This window comes from Lepidochelys olivacea (assembly GCF_965140295.1).
Source record: "Lepidochelys olivacea isolate rLepOli2 genome assembly, chromosome: 24".
Lineage (NCBI taxonomy): Eukaryota > Metazoa > Chordata > Testudines > Cheloniidae > Lepidochelys > Lepidochelys olivacea.
The window spans coordinates 4,917,967-4,936,931 of NC_140434.1; the positions used below are offsets into that span (position 1 = coordinate 4,917,967).

Consider the following 18,965-nt stretch of genomic DNA (forward strand, 5'->3'; position numbering starts at 1 on the left):
ACAACTGGGGGGTTCCCTGGACACAGAGGGGTGGGGAGTTCCCCTGGACACAGAGGGGTTCCCTAGGCACAGCTGGGGGGGTTCCCCTGGACACAGTAGGGTAGGGAGTTCCCCTGGACACAGGGGGGTTCCCCTGGACAGGGCGGTCCCAGGGCACAGCTTGGGGGTACCCAGGGCACTGGGTACAGCCTGGGGGTGGGGGTAGTTTTGCAGACCCCGACCCCCCCAGGGGCTCATCTGCTGCCTGGCTCCATAAACCAGGCTCCAAATCTACCCCTTTCCCCACTGCACCTCCCTGCCCCATGCACCGCAGCCAGGGGCCCATAGGATATGTGAGGAGGGGAGAGGGGGAAGTGCTAGAAAGGGGCAAAGAGACTGTTCCAACCCCTGCTCTCAGTAGCCCTATAGCATGTAGGGAATGGGGGGGCTGTCTCTCCAGGGCAGGCCGGGTGGAGCAGCTTGCATAATGCAGCTGCTGCCACTGCATCTCTCACTGGCATTTGAGTCCCCTGCAAAACAGCCCTTACATTAGTGGGGAATAGAGACCTCGCTCTCCTCTAACATCTGCACCCCTAATATAAAGCAACAGAGAAGAAGCAGATCTAGTGGCTAGACCAGGAAGAATGGGCAGCAGGACTCCTGGGTTCCAGCCCCACCTGTGGGAGAGTGGGGTCTAGTGGCTAGAGCAGGGGGCTTGAGAGTCAGGACTCCTGGATTCTGGGACTGACTCACTATGTGAGTTTGGGCAATTCTCTTCCCCTTTCTGTGCCTCAGTTTCCCCATCTGTGAAATGGGAAGGACGAGAGGGTGCCAAAGCCACTTAATTCTTCGAAGCTGTCACTAATGCTGCGCCCACTCAGAAGCTTACAGGGACGGAGCTGAAACATGGGCCCCCTCTCTTCTAAGCGCACAGACCCCTGCCACTTGAACTACAAGAGAATCTTCATTAGCTTTTAGCAGCGTAGGACCTGTGACACACAGCTGAGCCCTTCTGATTCCACCCAGTAGAGGGGCAGCAGACCGCACATGCTCGCCAGTTCCTTGCAGCCGTCACCTACCTCCCAGGGGTGTTGTGAGGTTTAATTAATTAATGACTAAGGAGCACAAGTGAGAATGGCAGGGTGTTATGGTCACTCTCTTAATACACCCTAAAGGGCTCCGATGTTGTCAGGGTTATAATGGAGGCAGGTGATTGTGCTGCTTTGTCAGGTTGTTTTGTGCTGTTCATGCAACCATGACCTGGAACAATGCAGAATGCAGGGCTAGATCCATCCCTGGGGTCGATTCCACTGGAGCCCTGGGAGTTACACCAGGGCTAACTGTGGCCTGGGATTCTTTGTGTCTACTTGGAAAGGGGCCTGTCTTCCGCACCTGTCAGGCATCATGAATGAGCTTGAGCAAGGAGTTGGCCTCCTTTGTTTTACAAAACACCCTGCAAAAGCCACTAATTAAGTGACCCATGCTAATCCTGTTGGCTTGCACACTAAATTACCCAGCAGCTCCAAGGGCTGTGGGTATATCCCTAACCCCCACGCACCCTGCCCAGTGCTGGAAGTCAGGATGCCAAAACTAAAGGAAGGAGAAGAGAATAGCCCTACAATTAGACTGAGAGACAGTGTGGTCCCGTGGCCTGGGGCTCCGGAGATTTAGGGGTCTGTTCCTGACTCTGCAAAAAGAAAAGGAGTACTTGTGGCACCTTAGAGACTAACCAATTTATTTGAGCATAAGCTTATGCTCAGATAAATTGGTTAGTCTCTAAGGTGCCACAGTACTCCTTTTCTTTTTGCAAATACAGACTAACACGGCTGTTACTCTGATTCCTGACTCTGCCACTGACTTGCTGGGTGACCTTGGCCAACTCACTGCAGCTCTGTGCCTCAATTTCCACACCAACCTTTTGTCTTCTCTCGTAGAGTGTAAGCTCTTTGATTCAGGAACCTGTCGCTCACTGTGTTTACAGACAGCACTGTGCTTTGCCCAGTGGGGCCCTGATTTCAGATGGAGCCTCTACACGCTAATGTAATACAAATGATCGCAGAGCTCGGCCGTTGTGCAAATCTCTTAATGCCCTTTGATGGTGGCTGAAGACAGAACTATGCAGCGGATGGTGTCTCAGGAGAAGAGCTACCAGCTCCCTTCCAGTGGCACCAGAATAATAGCCAGACCCAGCTGAAACTCCCATACAAATGCCGGGGAAGCAGCTCCTGATGGCAAATCCGTTGCTTATGTGCCGTGAGTTTGATGGGTCGCAGCAATCCACAAAACCAGCCACCTCATTTTTACTAACTGGCTCCTTTGCTGGCTCCAAGACTGAATGGGTCGTGAAGAGCCAACTGCGGGGGAAGCGATACCAGGGCTGTCCCCCTTCTGTGAATAAAGAGGACTCTAGTCGCCAGGGCGCTTGATCAGGCACCTTCCACCTGTGCTCCATTCACCCAATTTTTATTCCTTTAAAATCCATAAAGTTTGATTCATAAACACCCACCCTAACCGAGAGCCCTGAGAGGCTGATTTAACCATCCATCAGGTGACATGCCCCAGCAGGGGAGGGCCCAGCATTATTGAAGCCGGTTGCCATGGGGCGGCCCAATGTGTCTCAAGCAATCGGAAGGAGATTGAGAAGAAACCAAACCCCTAAGTGCCATCATCGGAAAGCATTCCCGAGAGGAAGAACCCCAGAGCTCCCTAGACCCATGCATGCGCACCTGCCTGGGTTTTGCGCATTTCCTTAGCGCTTTCTTAACACTCAGAGGCACGAGCAGCCTGTTGCAGGCTTGAGTGCAATTCACGGGGAGCTGGTCTGATCAGAGCACGCAGCTCCAACTTTCTGGTGTGTTGCAAGGTTGGGCATTGAAGCAGCCTGGCCCAAGGATGATTTCACGGAGCCTTAGACATTCCTGAGCACCATTCAGGGTGCTTCTTTGAGACCACCTGCATTTTGGCATAAGAACCGTGATCTGCAGCTGCCATCTAAGATCTTTGACACGCTCTGCAAACAATCATGAAACATTAGGTAAGTAATGTTATGGATTATTCCTGGTTTGCAGCTGGGAAAACTGAGGCTCAGAGCGGGAGATTTTTCATGGCATTTAGGCACCTAAATCCAATGGGAGTTGTGTCTTTGAAAATCTACCCCCACAAAGTTAAGTGACTCACCCAGTGTCACCTGGCAAGTCAGTGGCAGATGCAGGACTATTAACCTGCAGGCTATATTCCCTCAGTTACTGTGCCATAAGCTACACCCCTCCTCTTGTCTTCCACAGGCCCTCCATGTCCCCTCCTCACCCCGATTCAAGTAGGAATCTGCAGAGGGAGCAGAAAGCTTAAGGAACTCAGAATGTTGATGTTCTGTATAATTAGGGCTCTGATTCCCATTTACACTAAGGCCCCTTTACATCACTTTGGCAGTGTAAAGAGTTGCACCCACTTTAAGCCCCTTCACGCTGCCAGAGCAGTGTAAAGGAGCTGTAATGCGAATGAGAATCAGGCCCAGAAAGAGTGTAAACAGATACCGCTGTCTCTCCATTTGAGTCTCCATCTAGATAAACTAGGTATATTTAGTTTTTTTAATTGATCTTCCAGCCCCTTAAACGCTGTTGTTAACTCCACTTTGACATGTTTCCCAATCACCCTGGTACCTGAGCCCTGCCAGGTCAGTATGATTCTTGCAGGTCTGATCGAAATTTTAAAAGCATCAAAGTCAGGACGTCCCTGGAGCCACCCTCGCTCAGCTACGCCACACATGGGTAGGCAGGAAATGCTAACACAGCAACCAGTGACCCAAGATTCGATGCACGGATAACTCAGCTGTGCTGTAAACTCTGGTGATTTAGCAGCAGTAAGACCAACCCCAAGGGTTCAAAAGCCTCCCTCGAAATCATGAGATTTTAAATAATAATACAATTTAGGCTCTTTTTATTTTCCTTTTGGATTTTTTTTTAATAGTCTCTAGGGCTGTGCCCAGGTCATGTTTCCAAGCTTTTTCCCTTCAACTGTAAGATCTAGAAACTTAATTATTTTTGAAAAAATGAAAGCTGAGCTTGTCATGTCATCCCCTGACTCTAGGAGCAGGGGCTTTCAGAAATACATCAAGTATCCCAGGGGCTGCATTTGGCCCCATATGCAGCAGAGGCAGCATGGTGAATGGCAAAATATTAGCCATCATGGCTAGGAATTTAGGAATTGATCAGACCAGGGGGTCCATCTAGGCCACTATCCTGTCTCGAACACCAACAGCTTTAGAGGAAGCCAGCAGAAGGCTGCTATGGGATAGTCCCTCCTTCGCACCACGACCCCAGGCCTGGGAAAAATTCCTCTCATCTCCCATGAATTAGACGTTGGCTGCACTTGGAGCTTGGTGTTGAATCTGCCCCTATATACATCAATGGTTGGATATTAGGAAAAAAAATTTCACTAGGCGGGTGGTGAAGCACTGGAATGGGTTACCTAGGGAGGTGATGGAATCTCCTTCCTTTGAGGTTTTTAAGGTCAGGCTTGACAAAGCCCTGGTGGGGATGATTTAGTTGGGGATTGGCCCTGCTTTAAGCAGGGGGTTGGACTAGATGACCTCCTGAGGTCCCTTCCAACCCTGATATTCTATGAATGTGTAGATTCCTTCCAGAAGGGACCATTGTGATCATCTTCTCTGCCCTCCTGTGTAACACAGGCCAGAGAACTTAATTCCTAGAGCAGACCTTTTAGGAAGACATCCAGTCTTGATTTTAAAATTGCCAGCGATGGGGAATCCACCACGACCCTTTGTAAATTGTTCCAGTGGCTAATTACCCTCACTGTCAAAAATTTACACCTGATTTCCAGTCTGAATTTGTCTAGCTTCAACTTCCGGCCATTGGCTCTTGTTAGACCTTTCCCTCCTCACGTGCTGCTTGTGGGAGCGATTGCCTGCAAGGAAATGCTGGTGATTGCAGCCATGCAATGAAATATACCACACAGATGTGAGGGGGATAATGGTGGACTGGAGCAGTGGCCTGACTAGAGGCTAACCTAGTGTTACTTTCGGGTCTGAGTCAACAGCCATTGTAGTCAGTGGGAAGACTCCCATGTTGGATCAGTCCTGTGTGGACCCATCTGTGTGACCCCTCCTCTTGTCTTCCACAGGTCCTCCATTTCCCGTTATCGCCAGAACCGTTGATGGCGTCGGTAGAATCCACTGGGTCAGAAGATCCACCTGTGGACCCAGATCCCCCCGCGCCTCTGGCCTCCAAGAAGAAGAAATGGAAGGAGAAAGCCAAGGCCCCTGGGGAGGCCGGGGAGGGAGGAGACAAGCCTCTAAAGAGCCAAGCTGAGATTGCAGGCCTCACCAAGGCAGGCCACCGGGCCCTGTTGCTTGGGGAGGCTCAGGAGGCCTTGGCCTGCTTCAAGAAGGCCTTTCTCTTGTCATTGGAAACCCCGAGCGCGCAGGTCCAGAAGGCCTGTGCCTTCAACCTGGGGGCGGCCTATGTGGAGACCGGGAAGCCAGAAAAGGGCCTGGAGTTCCTACTCAAGTCCCAGCCCAAGGAGGGGGAGGCTGGGGAGCACTTGGGGGACCTTTACTTTAACATAGGGGTGGCCCATGAGGGGCTACAGGACTTCCCTAAGGCCCTGGAGCATTTCCGCAAGGCCTTGGGTCGCTACTGCCCAGCCCAGGCTGGCAACCAGGCCGGCGCCTATATGAAGATGGGCTACTGTTATTTGGGGATGCAGGACCCTTCCCGGGCAGCCCAGTGTTTCCAGGAAGCCGGGCAGGCCTACGCCGCGGCTGAGAAGCTAGAAGGTGCCGCAGTGGCCCTGGCTGAGGCCAGTAATTACATGCTGCAGAGCCGGTGGTACGGGGCAGGGGAGATCATCGAGGTGCTGAACAAATGCCAGCTGCTGTGCGAGAACATCCCAAACAAAGCCTTGCTGGGTAAGAGGACAGGCTGGGTGGTTTGGGACCACCATGCCATGCGAGCTGCAGCTCGGTGGGTCAAGCCTATAACAAGCCCATAGTGCCCGGCCCTGTCCTTTCTTTGTAAGGCACATTTACATTCCTAGGAACCTAGCTGGAGGCAGGCGCCATTTTGTGTCTCTGGAAGCGCACCATGTTACAGAGGAGACACACATGCTGTGCTCTCCCTCACGGAGGCTGCAGGCTACGGATCAAACCCGGTACAGATCTGGGTAGCTGGTGTGAATGCGGTTTCCTTTGTATGGCACAGTAAATTCCTAGGAGCTCTCTGCTGCCGCTTTGTGTCCCATCCGGATGCAGCTTGCAGTGAAGGAGCCACACACACTGTGCCTGCTCCTTCTCTCTCTTTCTCTCAAACCAAAGTTGTTTAGGCCAAAGCACATAGTGGCTCTTTTCATATGGGAAGAGTAACACGGTTGGTAAGGAGAGTAAGAAGAGAGTAGCTGCTTGGGGGCCTCTACCCAACAGGGCTTGGTGGGTCTGAGTGTTCCACAGGCCACTCACCGCATCACAAAAGCCCCCAACAAAGTTGACGTTAGTTGTCTCCTTTCAGCAGAGGACCCAATGGGCCATGGCTAGAGTAGCTCCAGTGATAGTTAGTCAGGGATGTTTGTACTGTGAGGAACCATCCAGCGCCCCCCGCCCCCCATGGGATGGACCAGTCGGTCGTTCCTGAGTCTTAACTTCTCTGATAAGGTCATTTGGTTTATGCTGCTCACTTAGTCAGGCATCTGAAGTCTGAGTTCGTGCCGCTTTCACTTGTCTTCCGACCTTTCATCTGAGAACCCAAGACCACAACCCAGTTCTCTCTCTCACTCTACAGGCAAGGTCTACAACGACATGGGCCTCAGTTACGCCCAGCTCAAGGTCTTCTCCCTGGCAGCCGAAAGCTTCGAGAAAGCCCTCCCGCTCTGCCAAGCCGACCAGGCAGACCGGCGCAAGGAAGCCATGGTGCTGCAGAACCTGGGCGCTGCCCACAACACCTTGGAGAACTTTGGCGTGGCTCTGGGGTTCCACCAGAGAGCGGCTTTGCTGCACGGTAGGTAGCAGCGGGGCTGGGGAACGCAGGGTGCTGGAATCAAAGGCTCTGGGACTCTCCATCTAAAACCTTTCAGGAACACTAGAAGGAGAATTTTGGTCTCTGGGCCTCTCAGTCTAGAACCTTCTGTGGGCGCTAGACTATAAAAAGGAGAAGGAGACCAATAACATTTTGTCTTCCATCCGTTAACAGCACACCCCCTCTCTCCCCGGCTACTCATTCAGCATGGAGAGTGATGTCACCCATCTTGGATACCCCAAATTAAACAGCACCCCTCTCCTCCCCCCATGTGCCTTTCTCTTTGACATGCAGACAATGGGACACAGCAGACGCTCACAGGACTTCTGTAGCTGGTGTTCACTTCTGAGCTGATGCAGCATTGATGGTCTCTGGCTCATTGATGTTGGCAGTTAGAACACCCTAGGAACACATACATTGTCACAGGGTATCTGACCCATGGCTAGGACCCACTGGTTCGGAGGAAGGAGTAAAAAAACCTAGTGGACAATTATAGAATAACCAGAAAGTCTCTTCCTAGCCGATTCAGTTAGTGATGAGACACGTATGCTGAAGCATGAGTGTATATAACCCAAATAATTTCTTTTTCTTATCTAATATAATCATGGATGATAAATGCCTAGTCCTTTTTAAAATCGTGTCCTCACTGTCCTATAGCAGTGAGTTCCACAAGTTAAATAGGCTTTGTGATTTTTAAAAACTATCCTTGGGATGGAGCAAAGGGAATTATGGGAACTTGACCTCAAGCGACCAAAATTTCCCTGGGGGGGGGGGTTTGCTATCCCATGATACACTGCAAAAAAGTCCCACATAGACCGTGGGCCAAACGGTGGCACAGGGGACACTGGGATGCCTACTACTCATTTTGACAATAAGTGCAGCACTAGCAAAGGCAGCCAAGTGTCCACACACTTTAACAGCAGTGTGTCTGTGTCCGCAGGGACGGCGGCATGGGCCAACTTCCCGAATGCAATCCCCCCAGGGTCCAGGGTGCAGCCTGGGATGCCATGAGCTGCTGCTGCATCGTCCCTTGAGCGGACTAGATCAAAGCTAATTCAGGTGTGCCCACATGAGCTGCAGGCACACCTCCCGATTGCAGTGTAGACGTACCCGGCTCTGAAAGGGGACATGTTTGTCTGTTTCCAGGTATGCTGGGGAACAGAAAGGCTCAAGGTCAGTGTTTTGGCAACTTGGCCTATGCATTCAGCCAGCTGGGGGACCACGAGGCTGCGGGGGAGAACTATCTGCACTCTATGCAGGCCTTCAAGGATTCGGGTAAGGGGAGCCGTGGCTCAGGATGGGGTGTTCGCCACCCCTAGCCTGTGGGCAGGTTTTTCTCCCTAGGAGCGTGCTGGGGGCCTGGTAACAGCCTGCGCTGCTCAGTTCTGTTATCTTAGCAGCCCTCTCAAGCTAAGCAGGTTCAGGCTGAATCAGCCCTTGGGCGGGAGGCCGCCAAGGAAGCTAAAAGAAGCGGTCACTGGGTTGGTGCTGCTCTTCCCCCGGAGTCGGCACGGCAGCAATGGGCTGGCACAGCACTAGGGAATGCCGGGGTGACGTCTGATGGCAAGGGCTGATCTCCTCACTCCACTGCTCTGTCTTCTGACCCCGTCTCCCCCTCTGTGTCCAGATGACCTGCCTGGGCAGTGGCAGGCTTGTGAAGGGCTAGGAGCCGCCCGCTTCCACTTAGGAGACCCCGAGAAGGCGATTCTGCATTACAAGGAGGCACTAACGTTGCTCTCTAAATGCCGGGTAAGGCGTCTGGGGGCATAGACCAATCCACACCCCACCTAGGGCTTGATTCACATTGACCGTAAAGCCCTTGATTACCACGCTGGCTGGACGGCCCCTGGTGTTCAGAAGCTTCTCTGTCAGTGAGAATGAGGCCCTTGATGTCTGTGCTGCAGAGCCGGGAGGGAGCATTGTCTAGTGGTTAGACCCCAGGACTGGCACGCCAGCCTGATGGGTTCCATTCCCAGCCCGGCCCTGGGCTTGGAGCCAGACCCTAAAGCCAATGGCCACTGTCTGTCAGGATTAAGGCCCTGGCTGGGCGATTCGGGGTGTCTGCGCCCTTGTAATGAGCTGCTCTGTCCTCCTCAAGTGGCGGCTGGGCCATATACAGAGGACGAGCCTGCTACGGCCTTTGCGAATGGAGCAAGGTCTTTTAGCTCAGGCAGCAGCGACTTGTGCTTTAAAGTCCCGGGGTCCAATCGCCAGTGCCAATGACCCAGGGTAGAATGGAAATAACGATACTGACCAGATGGATCAGTGCGGGAGGGTGTGAGGCTTTTATTATGCTTGTAAAGTTCTTGGAGAGCCTCAGGCCTGGGCGAAATGGGATATTATTCATTCACCCAAACGATTCTCGCTTGAATGGGGATCACGGCTAGGAAAGCAGCGTGCGGGCCAAGTGGTTCAAAAGCGCGACTGTACCATGATTTAGTCAGACTGGCGACCCAGACCCACGTGCGGAATTGTAGCACCGGCCACCCCGCCTCCCAGTTCGGTCTAACAGGGCCACCTTCCGCTTCCCGGCAGGACGTCCCCGAAACGGCCCAGGAGCGGATTGTCAACAAGCTCATGGATGCCATCCAGTACCAGCTCTCCCTGAACAGCCGCTTCTCCCACGGGGCCGGGATAGCCGCGGCTGCACCTCTGGTGAGTAATGAACAGCTTCCCCTTGGCCTCTGGGGACCTAAATTAGCCCTGCCCTGCGTGATCAGCAGGCGCAGGGTGTTTAGAGCAGCAGTCCCCGGTGGGTCTGCGTGGCTGACCCTGGTACGTTTTTGAGGCTTGATTCTCAAATGCATGAAGGCTCCGTGTGCTGTGGTGGCTGCATGAAATTGGCCAAACAGCCCCCTGAAAACCTCCAGGCAGAGCAGAGCTAAGGCATAAGGGCACAACACGATGCCACCAATGGGGGCAGATTGGGGCATGGCGAGAGAGCACTGTGCTCTAGCTCTTCTCTCTGCTTCCCTGGGCCCACAGGGAGCAGAGCATAGGTCAGAGCAGCCCACAGGCAGTGCAGGGAACTGGATCCAGGTCTTCTAAGTGCCAGGCTAGTGCCCTAACCACTGGGCCGTCCTTCCTCGCGGTGCCGCTGTCAGGCAGGGGATGCAGCTGCAGCTGGAACAAGGCTGTTGTGAGCGTCTCTTCCCCACGTCACATCTTTGATTCTGTCCTCGGCGGGGGTTTTAAATCCACTGAGCTCTGCGTTATTCAGTAATAGAGCCAAAGCCCGGAAGGTAGCCTTTTGCTGCAGCATTTACCGCCCCTGCCCAAGCCTTATGGGCCCCACGGTGAACATTTAATGGAATTGTCCTGCCAGGGACGTTGGGGAAGCCCCATCACTTGGATCCCTTTCGGCCTGGGTTTGCATCCCTGACTCACCTGAGCAGTCCAGTAGGAATCTATGGAATCAAGGCCAAAAAACCTCACAGTGCTGCAGAATATGCTTCAGCAAACACCCCTACCTTGGCCAAGCCAGAATGTGGAGGAGGGGGTAGACTAGGATTTAATGCAAAATCTGCTCTCAGTGACAGCCGTGCAAGCCCACTGCCGTATAAGATTGCATGGCTGTAACAGAGAAGAGATGTCGGCCAAGCAGTTCAAAAGCGCGACTGTATTTTCCATCTTTAATGCTTGTGATTCGATGAAGACTAAAGGGACCTTTGAATGTCCCCGAGAACTTCCTTCTAGTGCTCCCCATACTGAGAAATTCGGCATGGAGTCTTAGACTATAAGACCAGAAGGAACCACTGTGGTCACTAGTCGACAGTAATGGCTCGTAATGCTGATGTTCTGCAGGGGTCTGGATTGTTAGTGGAGAACACTAGAGAGTAAATACTCAGGGCCTGATTCTTCCCTGCCCTGCACCTTGTGCAGTTATTTACACCAGTAAAAAGCAGGTGAAAAATACTACCAGATCAGCGAGGTCAAGTAACAAGAGACAATACAGAGCAGATTGGCCACTTCAGCTGTATCCCTAAACAAGGAAAAGAGGTTTCTTTGCTTTTCCTGAGATTGATCTATCTATCTATCCTATTGACACACTTCTATCTGTCTGTCTATCCCCATACACACCCATCTATCTATCTATCTATTTATTCCATCGAGGTGGATCTCTCTACCGCTCCCAATGCTGTAGTTTCTAGACCTGACTCTCTATCTCTTTGCACAGAAGCACTTTCCTGGGAAGTTACAGACCTCCAGTCAGGTCCGATTTTCCACGGCACTGCACCAGGGGCATGGGAACAGGCCCCAGCCATTGCACCAGGGAAGCAATTCGTAAGTAGGACAGAATGGACCATATGACACCCATCACTGTGGGGGTCTTTCCCCTTCCTTTCCTGTCTTGTTGGCCATGGTCAGTACCTTAACCGGAAGGCCAACCTTCTTCTCCATGGCTATAACAGGTCCTTCGTGAAGCACGTCCCCCCAGCAGAGACCATAGAGGAGCAATATGAGTCTGTGCTGGGTACTTCCATGCATCTGAGACCTTCTCCACAGCGAAGAGCATGGGGCGGCTCGCAGCACACAGGGAGGCAGCCTCTGCAAGGACCAAGTTACAGGTCTTCAGGTAAGAGGCTGGGTGGATTGGAATAACGTTTGGTACGACAGCGACGTGTCGAGGTCCCAGCTGAGATCTAAGCCCTGTTCTCATAGACTTGAAGGTCAGACGGAACCAGCATGATCATCTAGTCTGACCTCCTGCACAGGGAGTCCCAGCCCTGAAGAACGTATATCTAAATGACAGAGGATTATTATACGGAGCGTAGTGGTGTCTGTGTCGGTCCCAGGATGTTAGCGAGACAAGGTGGGGGAGGTAATAGCTTTTATTGGTGGTGATAGAGCCCAGCTTTCGAGCTGACCCAGAGCTCTTCTTCAAGTCTGGGAAAGGTACTCCTAGCGTCGCAGATATAGAGTGATCACTGTCTATCACTATCAGTCCTCATTCTCAAAGGAAACCTGCACACCACTTTCAAAAGACAAGCCTGGGAGCTTAAATTCCTAACTCCACTAGACATGGAAAATCATGGACTGAACAGAGACACTGGATTTATGGCTTATTACAACCATCTGTAACCCACTAACTTCCTCTTTTTATCCTATGACTGCAGAAGTTTTAATGCTCCCTTACAATATGAGCTAACTGTTCATACTAAACAAATCTGTTCCACCTGGCATTTTGCTGTGATGCTGGGAGTTCCTTTCCCAGACCCAAAGAAGAGCTCTGTGGGGCTCGAAAGCTTGTCTCTCTCCCCTACTGAAGTTGGGCCGATAAAAGCTATTCCATCACTCACCTCGTCTCTTTAAAGGATTATCTCCATTTTACAAATGGCAAGTTACAGCACAGAGAAATATAAGGGACTTGCTCAAGGTCACACACAGAGTCCGTGTCAGAGCCAGGATTTGTACCCAGCTCTCCTGAGTCCCAAATCCAGGGCCTTAGGCACAAAATTCCTGGGTTCTGTTACCAGCTCTGCTACTGGGTGACCTTGGGCAAATCACTTCCCCGCTCTGTGCCTCAGTTTCCCCATCAATACAATGGGGATAATGATACTGATGTCTTTCATAAAGCGCTTTGAGATATGCTGATAAAAATGCAATATATCTGATAAGTAATAATTATAATGAATAATTTAATGCCCAACCCTTTAAACTTCCTCTTTGAAGAGGTGGGTGCTGCACAGACAACGGTCCTGGCAGAAGGATCCATGCTAGATCGCAGAGACCCACGCTGCCACCCGGTGCTAGCGTACAATCGCTGCGAGGAGCTCAACAGCGCTACCATGGCTTCAGAATATCACAACCAGCCCCAGGCTAATAGGTGGGTAAAAGAGAGAGACGCAAACTAGGTGCTGGCTGGTAAAACTGCCCTAGAAAATGGTTCAGTGTGAAGTTGTGACACTGATGGTACGCCGGGACATTGCATCATGAAGTGGTGTAACCATAAAGACACTCAGTGATGATGCATCATGATACAAATTTCACAAGAAGACTGAGGCGGCCTTGGCAGGCTCTCAGAGAAACACAAAGTTTAGTGTCCACGTTGTATGTTAACCCAAGTGATGCATAATTGTAGATACACTTGTCCCGGGTTCACCTGAGCCATCTTGCAAAGCAAATGTGCCTTAATTTAATAGCAAGAAATCGATGTCTGACTCAAGATGGCCGCCTGGCCTTTAATTTCATAACATAAGAATTAGAGTCCTTCAGTGGCCCAACCAAAATGGTGAAGTCAAAGATAGCCCCCGTATTGTCTGCTAGTTACTGCAATGGACAAGGAGCCTGGACTCCTGGGTTCTATTCCCCACTGTGGGGAGCAGCACTCTCCAGTGGCCAGGGAAAGGACGACTAGGAAGATGGTTAGGGGCCTATCCTGGGACTGGTTTCTTGGGTTAAAAAAAAACAAAACAAAACAAAAAAAATAACAGGAGAGATCCTTCCTTCTCTGTCCCAGTGCCCCTATAAGAAGCCACTAGCCCTTTTTATCTTCCATGCTGGGCTCTGATTGGCTTTTGCCTGCTCCTGGCCTTTCTAGCCAGTGGAGTACCAATTCTTGTTGGTCCTACCAGCAACTGACCCTGGGTGGCCTCTCTAGGCAGTTCTTGGAGGTCTGAATTCACTGCTCTTTTTCTTCAAAAGGATGCCTTCTTTGAGGGGGTTGCACCAAGGCAGTGGGGTCTCCAGTAGGGGGCAGCAAATGCCTAGCGCACCCATCACAACACTGATGGAAAAATATGATAAAAGGGATTGTAATATAGTAGTTACCATTTCTTAATGTGTGGAGAGAGGGGTTACCATGCGGTGCACGTCAAGCACCATTTTATCAAAGTGGGTGCTCCCAGACTACAATAGACCCCCCCCACACACACTTTTTTCAGCCCACTTTAAGCACTGATAGTTCCCACACTTATAAGACTCAAAATGAAGGGATAAAACAGGTATAAAAATTATAATTGATATTAGCTAAAATTACATATCCTATTAGATAAAAGATACATAACCCCAAGAGCGTGTAAAAATAATTGTAATTGGTATTCTGATTGGAGTCAAGGATGGGGTGTGATTTAGTGAAGGTAAAATACATGAGTCTTGATGTTTCATTACGCAGAGAAATTAACAATTAAAACCTTGCCTTGGTATTTCTTATTTTTTTATGGTTTGAAAAATGAGAAATGACCAATGAAAGCAACCGTAGCTCGGGTTCTACAGAGTTTTTTTGTTTATGCATTTGACATGAAGATCTAGGTGTTAATTCTCATTGCCACAGCAACGTAAAGGGGCCAAGTGTAAATGAAAATTCAGGCTTTAATTTAGCCTGTCATGTTTCTGATTATCCTGTCACTGTCATATCAAAGTGCCTTTGCTTTGTTCTAGCAATTTGAACAACACATACCTGCACCCGGATCCTTTCTACTACAACTGCCTGCAGAATGGGAGACTCCATCGTTCATCGAAAAGTAAGCAGGAAAACAAAATATTGATCCCTTATAAAGAAAGCAATGCTAGGTCTTGAGTCCCCATTGGCCTGCAAATTGTGCCATCCTTTGCAGCGTGTCCAAAGCTCTGCGAGTCTTACGATATTTGGGGTTTTTCTTCAAGCCCCAGCTGCTGGAGTCAGGTGATTGCATGAGAATCTCAGCTCTCAAGTTTTTTTTAAAATGGTTCTAGCCCTTATGATTGCAAAGAAAAGCTTTGAAAACATGAATTGAGTAGAGCACTAGAGGATAAAAAAAACCCAGACTAAACAAAAACAACCCCAACCTGTATTATTCATTATTATTTTAAATTTCATGATTTTAGGGGGGCTGATGGATTTTGAACACTTGGGGGTGGCAATTCTGCATGCATGCCTATGCAAAGTGGGTGTAGTGTGCTACCAAATCAGAGGCAGCACCTTCCAGTGGACAGAGCGCTGAACTGGGTGTCAAGAGACCTGGGTTCTCTTATTCCTGTATAAGTCCTTAAAATGGGCCATGGGGGCTGTATGTTATGAGACATGATCCACTGGTTTGGATTAAGTGTGTCTCAGGGATTGGACATTTATGTAGGTATCAGGAGTAGATGGAGCTTTCGTAATCAATGACAGCAAATTCTGGAAGGAATATCTCACGCTCCAGGGCTGAAGCTGAGACCTATTAAAGATCAGCATGAGATCTGCATAGGGGGCAGATAATCCCCCCCTCATCTGCCCACTGCAGGGGTTGCACAGAGTTTAATGCATAGAGTTTAAGGTCAGATCATATAACACAGGCTTTTAAATTCCACCCAGTCACCGCAGAACTGACCCCAAGAAGTTGGGTTTGGCAACCGTGTCAGGCAGCCAGGCTTGCTCTGAAGACCTAAAGAAATGGAAGGTTCTTACACCTTCCTCTGGCCATGCAGCTGGCCACTGTCACAGACCAGGTGTGGACTAGGTGGACATTGGGAGTGATACATTCGGCTGTTCCTATGTTTATCTGGCCAGGTTCATGCCGGGTATAACTCCATTGTCTTCCACTGAAACTGAGCTGTAAAATACAAGCAAATGGACAATATTTTGTATCAACAGGAAATAAATGTTTTCACTGGGGGCGTTGCTGAGTGTTGCTCTTTTCCATCAGATTTCACAGGCCCTCACCACGATGAAACCCTCCAACTGAGAACGAGGACCCTGGAGCGGTAGGTGATGCTGCAGTGGGAACAGTTCCCAGGCCATGGGGGCAGGATTGTTTGTCGGGAGTAGGTCCATTGGGAGTTTGGTTGGAATCATGCACTGAATTCACCCCACCAACTCCTCTACAGAACCCAGCAAGGAAATAAGGCCATTGCTCGGGTACTGAGTAGAGCTGGAAGAAGTGTGGCCTAGCAGCGGGAGCTTGGAAAGAGAAGCTAGAACTGCTAGCTAGTGAAATCAGCTGCCCAGCCAGCTCACCTGTCTGATCCCCCAGCAGTGCGAGGAGTCACTGCAACTCCTTGCTCTGCGTCACAGCTGGAACACCTAAAAACAACGTTAATCGCTCCCATCATGTTTGCTCCCCTCCTAGAGCTACTGCCAACCCCGCTGGATGTCTCCCCGGCACAAGACCAGAGCCCTGGCCACAGCAAAGGAAACACAGGTTCGAGTCCATCATGTGCACACTCATATGATGGTGAATTACAGAGGCTTGGCTTTGGTCTGCTCTGAGTAAACTAGGGATGCTTAGACATTGTATCATAGCAGGGTGCAGGGCATGTTTACTCCTCTCTGTCTACAAAGCCCTCCGCAGACTTCCCCCAACCTCTTCCCCTCCCTGGTCGTAAGGCATCATCCTCGTCTTTGTCCCTTCATCACTGGTGCAAGGGCCTTCTCCTCTGCATCCCTCACCTTTGGCAAGATGAACAGCCTCCATCTTGCCGAATCCACAGCTCATTTCGACTGAGACACGAGACAGGATGTCTTTCCACCAGTTGTTGGGCTCAGCATAGGAGCGGCTGATCGCAATCTTCCAGCCTTGTATTAGCCAGACTAGATGACCACAGTGATCCTTCCTGACATTAAAAATCCACAATGCAAATTTAGAGGATAAACTCTTTGGAGCCGGGACCGTCGTTCTGTACAGCACCTCGCACCATGGGGTCAGGATCCATGACTGGGGCTCCTGGGTGCTATGGCTGTACAAATAATAAAATGCAAATATCTTTCCTCCCTCCTTTCTTGCCTTTTTCCCCTCCTTCTCTACTGCTGTTTGGCTTTGCATACTGTACAAATAACTGGCAATCAGTCGCCACTGTACATTGCTTTGCAATAGTTTGGCTGTAAACTACTCTCCAACGGGGTGCTGTATTTTACTATATATAATGGGTCTGCTTCAAAGGCACCTTAGCTAGGTACCACTTATTGCCCAGGTGTTACTCTGTTGTAAATAGCAATGATCTCTCCTGTCTGTAACCTCTGCTGCATGCAAGATGCTCCTGGTCAGTTGATATAAGGGAGCCCCGGTTAGTGTGAGAAGGTCTAATTTACACCACCTCTGAGTCTGGCCCTTGGCCATGTGGATTATGGAAAGCCAGGGGCTGCTGATTTCATGATTTCCCCCTCCCGTTTCCTTGGTCACAGTGGGGCCAGTGCAGACTTCCACTGGCTTAAGACCAGGCCCTGAAATCATGAGCCTTCAGCACTCAGCTAAAGGAGTAACTCCCTTAGCTGGAAGCTGTAGTAGACTCTTAACCACTTCTCTGGGTCAGCCACTGCAAGAAGACAGAGACCCACACTCCTCTACTGTGGGTACACCACTCTTAGGCCACCCACTAGATGGGGCTGTGAAGCCTTCCTTCTGAGTCATCACTAGCACTAGATAAAGGGGACTAGGGTAAAGGATCGGAGGGTGGAACAGACACCTATGAGGAAGGAGTGGGCTGAGGTGGTATCTCATTCTTGGGTACTCAGTGGAAACAGTTACCAACAGAGTAACCAAATCCTGCAGGAAAAACCTCAGTGGGAAACTCAACTGAGTGAGGACCCCAGTGGTCCCATATAAACAAGTAGAGGTGCAGGATCAGGGCCTTAGATTGTGAGCTCTTCAGGGCAGGGACTATGTCTCACCGTGTATACGTACAGCTCCTAGCACAATGGGCCTCTGATCTCAGTTGGAGCCTTGAGCCGTGACCGTAACACGAATAATAAAGTTAGCAATAGCTGTTTTTTCATTCTCAAAGTGGCATTCGCAGTAACATCTGCTTTAAATTCACATTCTTTTGGTTGCCGTTTCTTGCTGTAAAATATTATTATAAATAAATCTGTGTTTTGTACAAGGTGTCACAACTTTTTTGTGTGTCCCTTTCTGCTGGATGTTACTTGGCACCCTGCACACTACAAGCGCTCGCCGGAGGTGAGGTGCACCCTCTGTGCGGGAGATCTATGCACCACAAAATCCTTATGAAGTACACCTCTGTGCATGGGATCTATGAGGCACTAAATCCAGGTGAAATTCACCCCCATGCATGGGATCTATGCACTACCATGTCCTGGTGAAATCCACCACTTACGTCCTACTTAACCCCCTTAGGTGCATGACCCTTTGCACAGGGGCAATTTTTACCCACAGAGAAAATAAAAATCTACCCTCAGCTGATTTGATCGTGTTTTTCACCTGCTTTGCACTGGTGAGAATGATTGCACATGATGCAGGATGATGGTGCACCAGGCTCTGTAGCATGGTGGTGCGCTCCCCGGCATGGTACCTCCTGCTGGTTGGTCTGGGAATTAGCTCCTTCAGCTTCCCAGTGCCTCATGCTAACCAGTGTCTCACTTGGTACCACCTGCTTCTCCCTTTCTTCAGGTAGCATCCTTTAGTTCAGGCCCCACAGTGCCCCTTCTGTAGGGTACTACCCTGCACCAATGCCCCCACACCAAGGAATACTCCCCGGGGAACCCCAAGTCCACCTTGCCTCAGTGACCGACTGCCAGTATTCAGCTTTTCTCAGGGGCAAACTGCAGTCTGAAATGACCGCTCATCATTGGCAAGGGGCTTAGACCTGCTGCCTTTCCTGGCCTCGCTGCAGCCTCAGTACCCCCACAGGCCCTTTTAGCACAGCCTCAGCCTGGGGACTCACCTGACCGGAATCCCCCAGCACTGCTCTGTTTGAGATACCCTTCTCTAGCCAGGTCCTTCCCGCTCCGCCACTGGAGCGAGACTACCCCTACCTAGCTCCCAGCCCTTTTATCAGGGCCAGCTGGACCCTAATTGGATGTGGCCTCATCTGCACTGCCTACCCCATCAGCCTCCCTCGGCTGCTTTCAGCCCCAGGCCCCTCCAAGGGCCGGCTTTCCAAGCTGAAGCAGGGTGACTGCCCCCCTACAGGCTGTAACTGCTCATTGACTTGTTTAAGAACCTTAACATTTCATGCATAAAGGCCCCAGTCCTGCAAACGCTTAAACACATCTGTGAATTTACTTGCATGAATGCTCCCATGGACTTTAATGGGAGAGGGAACATC

The 18,965-nt window shown here is 50.5% G+C and overlaps 1 protein-coding gene across 1 annotated transcript; it reads left to right on the top strand.

Moving 5' to 3' along the window:
* The first annotated feature begins 2,651 nt into the window (after positions 1-2,651).
* Positions 2,652-17,727, top strand: TTC24 (tetratricopeptide repeat domain 24). The gene is made up of 12 exons (XM_084614026.1): positions 2,652-3,013; positions 5,119-5,905; positions 6,771-6,986; positions 8,151-8,279; positions 8,632-8,753; positions 9,540-9,659; positions 11,182-11,288; positions 11,417-11,580; positions 12,678-12,831; positions 14,385-14,467; positions 15,611-15,668; positions 16,034-17,727. Exons 2-12 carry the CDS (start codon positions 5,152-5,154, stop codon positions 16,134-16,136), a joined length of 2,010 nt encoding a protein of 669 aa, XP_084470152.1. The 5' UTR covers positions 2,652-3,013; positions 5,119-5,151; the 3' UTR covers positions 16,137-17,727.
* Positions 17,728-18,965: the final 1,238 nt, after the last annotated feature.